The sequence below is a fragment of the Leptonotus elevatus genome, chromosome 14 (genome assembly GCF_054856555.1).
Source record: "Leptonotus elevatus isolate MCC_2025b chromosome 14, RoL_Lele_1.0, whole genome shotgun sequence".
NCBI classification, from domain to species: Eukaryota; Metazoa; Chordata; class Actinopteri; order Syngnathiformes; family Syngnathidae; genus Leptonotus; species Leptonotus elevatus.
Genome location: NC_141252.1, coordinates 18,756,313 through 18,767,367, shown reverse-complemented (window position 1 = coordinate 18,767,367; position 11,055 = coordinate 18,756,313). Strand labels below are relative to the sequence as shown.

Here is an 11,055-nt window from a genome sequence, read left to right as displayed (position 1 = left end):
ACCAAAAGAAAGATTAGAGTCTCTTCTTCTATCAGGAAAAAAGTATATTTCTATCTGTTTCCGTTTTACAGCAATTAGCATTAGAATATTGACCTTTTGCACATGACATCACAGCCCTCATGGGAACGCCCCCTCCGGTACGCTGGATGGCAAAGGAGCCACTTTACTGTATTGTAATCATTGAATCTCGTACAGCGTAAAGTCCTTTATCTAATCCATTATCTTATAAAATGGTCATATCTTGCTGTGCGGTTGGTTGTACAGACAGACAAAGGAGTAAACCAAATGTTGCTTTTTATCGCATACCTACTAATGAAGACAAAATACGTTGATTGATAGCAGCAATCAACAAAGTAATCACGGATTTACAGCAATAATTTTTTGCGAGGTTAGTAGATAAATGTTCATACATTTTACTAGTAAACGTACACTCTAATAACAGAGGTGTCGAATTACGTGTTTCAAATCACATTAACGAGCCAAATAGTTAGCGTCCACTTCAACTGCACGTACACACAGCTTAGATTTAAAATGTACCTCCTTCAAAAAGTGCATTTGACTGTTTATTAATGGGAGATTTCGTCTTTGTGCTTGGAGTTTTTCACTCTGGAGTCGGCCGGAATCATATTCATGAAATTACTGCATAGCTTGCCACTACGATAGTCATTTGTTCCATGCTAGTAAATCTGGTAAAAAGTAACATAACATCATCACAGCGTTTCAACATAGAACGGACTGTGTAAAAATAAGTCAGTTAGCATGACAAACAAGTTTTACTTTTGCATTACGAGGTATATTGTCCCCCGGTGTGAGCGTAGCATCTCGTCCCAGAGACTCAGCCAGCGACAATCTTTTGAATCAGCCCCGGTGTAAGAAGAGACGGTATTTACTACATAATGATATAGGTCGTGCGCTGTGAATTCCGGCAAAGTCGACGATTTGATTAACTTGGTAAAAACAGCAGGTACCACGGGCTGTTTTCAAACTAGCGATTTCCAACTTAAGTAAATATCATGCTCTACGAGTCCCGATAAATGTGCAACTTCTACTGACAGGCGAACTTTGGTTGAAGTAGTAGATTCCATGGCTCTATGGGCAATAATAACTTTTAATTTGTAAAATAATAGTCACTAAGTGGCTCGGGGTCACGTCCACTTCCATTCAACAACCATTTCCTTCCGCCGTCATAGGGCAGTCACGTGATCACGTGACGTCGGTGCAAATGGTCAATAGCTAAGTTTAATCATTATTCACAAATCTGTATAGAACTTTGGGTAAATGAGCTTTTTTCAACATGGCCCTGGTTGATCTCTTTTACTCTGCTGCCACCTGCTGGCCGTTTTTTGTAATAACTACCATTTCCTCAAACGTTCTCTGCAGTTGAGAGGTTGCATCAACGCCTTCTGTATGCTCTAGCATAAAAATACAAAACGTATATAAAAATATATAAAACGTATAAATACGCCTTTGGGAGACTTGAAACATTTAAAATAGAACATAAGATGTTTTTGGGAGCAAATGAGTTAATATAACTGAATAAACACTTTTCACTTTGTATTTCCTAATTACAATACCATACCAGGACTAAACAGTGGCAGCTTATTAAAACTATACAATTTACCCGAAAAAAAGAGGAGGATGAGAGTGCTGCTGTGGATCAAAAGTGTATTAGGCGTAGTCGTGACAGTAAAATAGCTTACTCATAGCAGGAGATTTTCAAGGTCGGTGGGCATAAAAAAAAAAAAAGAATGAGAAAGCATGGAAAAGCTGAAAATTCTTTAGCAACAGAGTGCCTCAGCTTTCCCATGCTTTCTCAATATAATTTACTGTTTTATAAGAATACATTATTCAAATTGCAGTGCTCATGCTGCACATAAACATCTGGTGGACTTTGGTATTTGATGTGACGGATAGAAAAAGCAAGCAAGCTGACCTCTGTCAAATGCCACCGGCTGGGCGAAAACAATAGGCCTGTTGAGTGTGATGAGAACTGCCTCCTTGTCAGATGAGCCACTGATCTCCTCCTGGAGAGCATTTCGCAGACCAATTCTGGTCCGAAAGTATGCTACTTGGTGGAAGTCTGAGCCAGCCTCTTCATATACCTGTTAAGAGGAAAAGAGGGTTAACTATCTCTTCAGAAAAATAACTAGCGAATCAAGGCATTGATGCGCCTGTTTGTACCTGGTGCTTGACTATTTGTCCAAGGGCCAGGTGGAGGTCAACTTGACATTTGCCAAAAAGTTTGAGGTAACTGCTGCTGCCACCAGGCTGAGCTTTGCATTGGATCCTGTTGGATAACTCAAGTTCAATCAAGCCAGTTTCAAAGCGGACCGCTCTCATAGACGGGGTTGTGGCGGTCATCTGGATGCCCTGTGAAAAGGTGGTTAAAATTATTATTACGATTTTAGTATTTCAGATAATACTGTGCGTTTCTGTCATCATACTGTATACACAAACATTGAGTGCAAAGTACCTTGAACATTAGACTTAATGAATACAGCAGGATTTTGGGCTTGTCTGCATCTGTAGAGTTGTCATGCTCATTCCATAGTGGGATGGGTTGTTCGACCCCTGCCGCAATCAACACATGGATAACAAGTCAACGTCACAAGTTTTGAAAGACCGCTGTAAAATATAGGGTTAGCTATGTAGCATTCAGTGTTTTAAAATCCAAGCTTGTGGACAGAAATCCAAAGTTTAGGACACCTTGCATTTTGCGAAAATTACGATTGCAGGGTGTGAACCAGCAGCTGGAGGCCACTATTGGTCCAAGTTTAATAATGTGTTTCATAATGACTGACTTCATTGATCCGAGAGGAAAGTGAGAACTTTACAGCCATTATTACAAACAAGCCAGATTTATATCAGTTCAACAAATTTGAGTTAGTCTATTTGACATCACCTGAAACCTTCTGGATGACCTCATTGACCTCCTTCATAAAAACCTTCTGCAGGAAAACCAGGTGGTTTAAAAGATCAGTGGTCAGGTTATGTTCAAAGGAGCCAATCTACACAAGAGAGGAAAAAAGCGAGTGTTGGTTAAAGTTATTTACGCCTCATCTGCATTGCTTGATCCCCGAGTTGGTCATAATGTTAACAACTCCATGAGAAGTCATATCCAACCTCAGCCACACAGCGCAGGTAGTTTCCCTGGAGATAGTTCCCTTGCTTTGCAGGGAAGTCATCAACACCCCTACCCTGGTCGGAATGACTTTCATGGTCCTCCATGATGTACTCGCCAGACATAGTGACTGGTGGCAGGGTGAGGCTCGCCGATGGTGGCATGGTGGACATGTCCACAGGAGACACTTTTGATTGAAAGCATAACTTGTGGTTTGGCAGTTCAAAGGTGAAGCTGGTTTGAGCTCCTAAAGTATGCACAAGGGAAGCACATATATATATATATTTTTTGTCTTCTTCAAATCAATTACCATTTGCAAAATCATTTCGATTTGGCTGGTTTATGATATTTTTCAACACACCTGTCATGCCATGGCTTTTCATGCGACCCATTTTGTACTCAGCTTTCAGCGAGGGCAGAAGGGCAGCGCCGATGGTTATTCCATCCATCATGGCACTGAACTTAAGAACGATGGGCTTCTTTTCAAGGCCTTCTGGAAGCTGGGGGAATTCATTGGCCTCAACAGGTGTCTGATTGATGCTGGACCCTTTGTCAGAGGGTTGTGGGGTGGGCGTGTCCTCCCTATTGGGAGGTTGGCTGTAGAGAAAGAAGCAACTTATTCACTCAATCCATCAAAAGTAGTTCACTGAATGTAGTTAATATAATTGAGGTTATATGATCAATTTTCATAAGAATCGCGAATCTCATTTAGTACAATTCAGAATCGATTTAAAATGTCCCAAAATTGATTTTATTTAAATTATTTTATACTGTCTTGCTCTTGTTTGTGCCTTTATTGGCAGCGCTGTTCATGTTGTACAAGATTTGGCCACTTAGGGGCAGTGTGGTTCAGCACATTCTGATACACTGTAAAAGTTGTAGCCACATTAGAGAGTAGAAGGAAAAAGTCATGATCAAGTTATGCCAATAAAAGTAGTTTTTTTTACAGCGTAGGAAGAGCATATGCCAGTGAGTAATGTTAACATGCTCCTCTGTATACATTCCTGAAACATTTTGTATGACAAGCCGTTCTTTGGAGTAATAAAAGTGCCACGTGTAGCACGCTAATTAGCTTTAGCAAGTCAGACTGGAGTAGATCATGATGATTCTTTACACATCTATAAATTTAAGCAGAAATTATTGTCAATAAAATCATTTTGAAGCAAAAATTGTTCTGAATCGAAAATCGAGTCTGAATCGATTCGCAGGCCCAAAAAATCGGAATCGAATCGTGAAACAGTCAAAGATTCCCACTGCTTTTGATTTAAGTAAATTTGCTCATCATCAATTGGGCTAACTAAAGTAAAGTAAATTAACATACTTTAAAATAAGGTACTATGTTACTATATTTGATAAACATGAAACCTGTAAATGCATTTCTAAGGGCAAAAGATGCAGGACAGAAATCAAACTGAATTTGCATTAAACCTGATTGATGCATGTCCTCCTTTATTTTTGTTTTCTATTGTAAACTATGAAACAGCTTTTGCAGTTCATTCCTGTTATTCCCTTGTAACCCGCCCCCAACTCCCAGTTCAAAACATTTTGCATTTTAATAGTTAAAAAAACAAAACAAAGAAAAAGATGTAAGAGAGCTGTGTCGGTTTCTTTATGAGCAGTGCTAAGCCGCCCTTGGACATGGAGCTAATTCCAGGCAAATGTATTACAGCCCCTCACTTCTCTCCACGAATACACAACTATGTAATTGCGTGAGTATGATTGTATTTCTGGATTAGGTTTGCACTTTGCAGGTTGCTTAATTAACTGATAAACTAATATGGGGATCACTTTCTAGACTGAAAACAGACCAAACATTGGCGGTGGTAGAAGAGGCAACAAAGTGTAGAGAATAAATCAGACAAATTAACATAAACATAAAATATGTTTATATATAAATTATGTGCATTTAAGAGTAATATAGGATGTTCTATATAGATTCTTATGAAGATATTTTTCAGTGGAGCAAGGCCAAACAGTAGACATACACATTAGATGGCTGTCGGATGAGGTCAGAGATCTGTTTGGACAGCTGATGGGAGCTGCGGACCATCATGCTGTGTAAAGTGGCTGGGTGCTGGGGGATGTTGATCATAATGGCTCCCACTTTGAAAACCGCAGCATTGTTAGTTTTCAGTCCACGCTGGGCGCTGTACAAGGCCTGAGACTTGGCGATGTTGCATTTAACCACAGTTCTGCAATGCAGAGAGAAAGAGAAATTGGATGATTAACAGGGTGGAAAAGTCACATGGAACTGCAGATGGCATGACAATATGAGTGTATGAACAACTACAAGGATCATGCAGATTTAGGATATTCAGATCTAATAATATTGAATACTAGGCTAATTGGGAAGAGATCTAACATAATGACTGAAAATTTGTCACCTGTAATGTGTTATGTTTATACACTTTTCTCAGTCACTAAAATGAAATAAATGTTCTTTACACTGTTGGTCATACTAGAAATTACCTGCACTAGACTGCTACCACTTGAGACCAAGAGTACGAGTGAAAGTTCACATCAACAACAATGTTAAAAAAAAGACACAAAGAGGATAATAACTCTAATATACAGTAGGAAACACCCAGGCTGCGCTTAGGCTAGTGTCCACGATTATCAAACACCATGATCAAAAATAAATAGAGAAGGTAATGATTTGACAAACATTTGGTCATTTATGAAGAGAGAATCACGTTCTGCTTCTGACTCAAAAATCGCGTTGCACCACTTTTTCAATGTCTTCAAATTAAATGTATGTCTATCAGCATATCATCAGACAGAACAAGGTGGCAACATGCCAACAACTGTCAATGCCTAAAACCACTGAGGTAACTCCATGCATAGAAACATGTGGAATAGACAAAAACATGATGGAGACACTTTTAGATGTTGAATAAAATGTAGGTGAGCCCTAAAAAGCAGCAACAACATACAGAAACTCTTGTTTTGCTGTGCTGGTGGGAGATGTTGGGAAATCCTCCAGTCTATGCATGTAGTTGTAGGAGAAAACAACAGAACAAAAACAAGAAAAAGGAGAGCAGAGGAAAATGTAAAATAATTCTAGAGCATTAGAGTATAAGGACTGACGTTCATCCATGGTATATTTGAAGGCATAACAATAAACATGCATGCGGGCCAGCGAGCTTTCAGACAACATTTTCACTTTACCGAATATTATTCCTATAAAAGCATGTTTTTTGCTAGAGCCTCAAACAATTTCATCTATCACAGATGAAATTCTAACCTATTTTATGTTAGCACTAAATGAAAAAAAGTTAATAGGGAAAGACAGAATATATTAAATGAATAATCAAAAGACGGCATATACAAAAGTACTCTATCTAATTCTGAGTTTTTGAGAGAAAATTCAAATCCCGAAGACATTTTTTTAATGTGATGATGATATAAGTAAAGCAACTTTGCACATACTGAATGTCTGGTGTTATGCCCTCCAGCAGTACAATGTTCACTCCTCCTATATGAGCTGATGCACAGGTCTCAGTCATTTTCTGATGTAGGATATCTAAAAGACAGAAAGGCCAGAAGCAATCAAACAGGTGGGGGAAAAAAAGAACGACGTATAGTTCAACCAACTGAAAATTGCTTTTTGCATCGATAACATGAACCAATCTTTCCGCACCGAATGAGCATTCAACATTTAAGAATGGTTAAATGTGAACATTGATATTCTGAATGAATGTGACCATTTGCATTATGTAGCTGTGCTTGTATTTTCCTAATGTTTACTATTGTCTACTGTTTGATACTTTATCTTCATTTAAGCCTTAATTACATGATTTATTAGTGCTCAGTCAGACTGTTTCTTCCCCAAAAATATAATTTAATAGGAAAATATTTGCCAGAGATCTGTGGAGGGAAAAACAAGCAACAAAACAAAAAACTTTTTTTAATACACAGAATCACCTTTCATCTTCTCCTTGAGGGTAAAGCTTCCGTGTATCTTTTTGAGTTCTGCCTCCATGGTGAGTCCACCAATGTCAGCCTCCAGGTGGGTGCGGTTCACCATGCCAATGCCAAACACAATGAGGGTGACGTGCTGCGGCTCAGAGCTCACCAGGCTACGGCGCCTGCAGCCTGCAGCAGGGGGTCTCGTGGGCATGGGCTCCTCCTGCTCGTTCTCAAAGATTACGTTACAGAGGGGCTCTGATGGCCGACGCCCACCCTCTGTGGAATACAGAAGGGTAGAAAACGAGTTATCTACACAGTTAATTATGTAGAGTACATTTGACTACTTATAGTGGGACCAAATAGACTCAGTTTTAGAGTAACATTTACACTTGGAAGAGAGTAAAATAAAGAATTGAGAAAAAAATAAAAGTCACCCAAGGGTTAAGGAACAAACTCACGACCTTCGGCTTGAGAGACTGCCGATCTACTCCCTGAGCCACGCAGCTCCTGCTGTGTGTTAGTATATAACTTGTGTCAGCTGGAATCTTCCTAACTCCAAGAGACCAAAAACGCAAACAGTAGGCATGGCATAGCTCAGATGGTAGTGTCTCCCAAGCTGAAGGTCATGAGTTCGTTCCTCAACCCTTGAAGACTCAAAAAACAAACAAAAAAAAAACTTTATTTTACTTTCTTCCACGTGTAAATATTAGCCTACTCTAATGGGGGGAAGGGGGGGGGGGCTGTGGACCAGTGGAGTCCCTGGCGGGCCTGCCGTGCCCCGTCCTGCTGCGTTGGGTTGGGGGCGCTCCTGGCTCCTGGGTTTGCTCTCCGGCCGGTGGCCCCGGCGGGGCCCGGGGGTTGTCCCTTGGCGCTGCCGTGGCCTGGGGGGCCCTGAGGTGTTGCGCTTGCTCTGTCCTGGCAGGCTCCCCTCTTTGGTGGAGATTTTCATGCATGCCAGATCCACCACACCAGCATCTATCGAAACTCAAACACAATCTGCTTCTTCCTCTGGTCGTTGAATCGGTGGAGGCTGGTGTCTGTGGATCTCACTCTGCTTCATCTGTCCTTTCTTCCTTTCCTCAGTCTCTCCTTTGGTCTCTTGAGGTCTCCCTAATTTGTTGGAATTTAGATGTTTCTGGGGTTGGTGAAAGACTCTGGTTGGTAACCCGGTGGGTAGTAGGTAATGTCTGGTCGGTGCTGGATTTCACTTTCCTTTCTTTTCTTTGATCCTTCCTCGGGTCTCCTGACAACCTCACGACTTTAGCTGGATTCTGAAGTATTCGGTTTAGGTGAACAGTATGGGATTTTTAATAGGTTTTAGGTAAACTAATGAGTACACACTCACACACACACAAAATAAAAATTCATTAAAAAAAAAGAAGCAATGATGATGGCATGTCAAACCGGTAAAATTACCGAATGAACAATACTGAGCTCTCCAGAAGAAGAAAAAAGGAAATGTTATATGATAAAATATTTTCTTGCTCTGCTTTAACAATTATCTAGTACAATATGTATGGTTGTGCTCATCAGTGTACAGGATTATGTAAAGTGATGAGCACAACAGTGTATGCAATTTATAATGAATCATTAAGAGATCACAGATTGCAAAAAAAGTATCGGGACGTACGTGAAGACAAGAAAATGCAACAGCAAGTACTGAATGAGACAAGATGAATACATTTGTTTGGTCAAGCAAAATAGAAAAAAATGATGACTGCTAATTCCCACCTGTCAAGCAGTTCTCTGCAGAACTTTTCTCTAAAATGCCTGTGGGATCTGAGATGAGCGAGTAGAAGTTGAGCAGCTTGTACATGTTCTGCCAACATTCTGCTGACGGTTCGCTCTGCTCTGACACTGTGATGGAGTCAGAGTCATCCATCTGGATTGCTGTGTGGTCTGCCACATCACGGGAGCCCTTCCGTGACACCTAAATCGTTACAAAGAGATTAAACGAGTAAGAGTATAAAGATTTCACAATTTGCCGCTGCAAAAAACAAAACAAAAAAAAGGCTGGTCTTATTATTATTTAAGTTATTAGTCCTAAAGCCTGTAAATTGCCACACAAAACATTTACATAATACATAAAGTGCATGTGAACAGGTTCTCTGATGACACAAAGTTAAGACATTGTGAAATTATGTGTGCATGGTTTTAATGCATTTCTTTTCTACTAGCTCCCCCTTGTGTTTGTATGTGTAGCCTCAAATTCACTGGTATCAAATTTCAAAAGGTATGCAAAGTGAAAAATGTTTTTTTCTTTGAATGTATGGTCTTTTATTAAGGCAAAATTGATTTTTTTATTTTTTATTTAATTAAATGTAATGTAAGAAGATGTATTGTGTGGATCTCAAAATTAAAAACTCTGCACTATTGTGCAAACAGTTTGCTTGTAATAAATAAATATTTAATTTACTGTATTGTATTGTAATACTACTACTACTGTACTACTACTACTAATGCATTAGTATAGAGACTCTTGGCTGACATATGCAATAACATGACTTCATTTCCAGTTTCTGGGTTGTCCTGTGTGTAGCTGTGTATTATATTTTATCTCTTGACACATTTACAGTATTTGCCGTTTATAATTGGTTACGCTTAGTGTGTGTGTGTTTGTGCCCCATGGGGCCGATAATTAGTGACTTTTAGGAGAGCCAGCTAGCCATACCACGGAGCTGAAGGAACCGCTTGCACTGTAGTCACATGTGCTTGAAAACATGACATCAACAAAAATGCAATTGGTCAGTTGAGTCCAAATCTTGTCAGCCAATCACAAGCCATGATATTTATGCTACATGTCAAGTGTGTGACACCTACCCGCACACTACTCTCAGATATGTTTTCGATTTATGAACATATGGCAACTGCCCATAACACCATACGGAAAAATCTGACCACTTAATATCACTGCATTTGAAATTAAGATGAGCTGCTTTATATTGATGACTGATGATCTTTTTTTAACAAATTGTTACCTTAGAGGTGCGACGCTCTGAACGTCCAAGTGAACCACGTCCTCGATGCTCCCTTCTTCCTAGCGTGTCCATGGCTGAGGGTGGTCCATTGAGTGGAAAACCCCCAGGAACTCCTGCTGCTCCACCACCTAAACCTCCACCCAACCCTCTCTTGCTCTTCAGGGTTTGTGTGGCACTGCGTGCCGTCCCATTGATGCTGCCCCGTGAACTCCGGCTAAAGTCAGATGATCTGAAGTGGCGGTACGGTCGGGCCTTGAAGGTCGGTGTTGGTGAGGCAGAGCCTGCAGTGTAGCGGTTTAGCTTGATGTCTGTTTGAGTGGCTTTGATGTCATCAATCATGGTGCTGAACTGGTGAATAAGGCGCACCAGAGCCATGTCGACACGTTGGCTAATGGCCTGGCAGGCTGTTGTGAAGTCACAGTGGAATGTGTTGTAGTGGCGGCGGTTCAGGTCGTGGAAGGAGAGTGGCACTGCAGTGGAGCCTTGTGGCGCACTGGTTGACTTCTCCATCACGACTGCATTTAAGCTGAAAGTCTCAATAAGAAGAGCTGGTTTGAAGTCAAGTGGTGGCAGGTTCACCATGCCTTGTCTAGAGGTAGGAAGAATTGACAAGTTTTGTATTTCACGTCAGATATGTTGCACACTTTTGGCTGGATGTTGCTGTGGTTATCACAAACTGACTCAATGTTCACGAATAAAAGATATATTTAACTCATTCACTCCCAGCCATTTTCACTGAAGCAACCCCATTCGCTCCCGGCTGTTTTACTTGATTTTGACAGGCCTACAGAATACTGTATTCTATTGCTATAAAAACATGAACCTACCAAAAGAAAGATTAGAGTCTCTTCTTCTATCAGGAAAAAAGAAGAAGTATATTTGTATCTGTTTCCGTTTTGCTGAAATTAGCATTAGAATATAGCTAAGTTTCATCATTATTCACAAACCTGTTGGAAACACTCGGGAAAAAAGCTTGGTGCAACATGGCCCTGGTTGATCTCTTATATTATGCTGATACATGCTTGCCGTGTTTGAAATAACTACCAT

The 11,055-nt window shown here is 40.3% G+C and overlaps 1 protein-coding gene across 1 annotated transcript in view; it reads right to left on the bottom strand.

The window, feature by feature from the left end:
- The window catches only part of bltp1 (bridge-like lipid transfer protein family member 1), a 100,332-nt gene that overhangs the window by 35,852 nt on the left and 53,425 nt on the right, over positions 1-11,055 (bottom strand). The window contains exons 48-59 of the mRNA XM_086094372.1: positions 10,009-10,597; positions 8,762-8,960; positions 7,046-7,306; positions 6,551-6,644; positions 6,055-6,105; positions 5,107-5,313; positions 3,483-3,718; positions 3,124-3,368; positions 2,903-3,008; positions 2,474-2,571; positions 2,182-2,370; positions 1,934-2,102 (exon numbers count right to left, since the gene is read on the bottom strand). Of these exons, the coding sequence (XP_085950498.1) occupies positions 1,934-2,102; positions 2,182-2,370; positions 2,474-2,571; positions 2,903-3,008; positions 3,124-3,368; positions 3,483-3,718; positions 5,107-5,313; positions 6,055-6,105; positions 6,551-6,644; positions 7,046-7,306; positions 8,762-8,960; positions 10,009-10,597 (2,444 nt within the window). The remainder of the gene's footprint in view (positions 1-1,933; positions 2,103-2,181; positions 2,371-2,473; positions 2,572-2,902; positions 3,009-3,123; positions 3,369-3,482; positions 3,719-5,106; positions 5,314-6,054; positions 6,106-6,550; positions 6,645-7,045; positions 7,307-8,761; positions 8,961-10,008; positions 10,598-11,055) is intronic.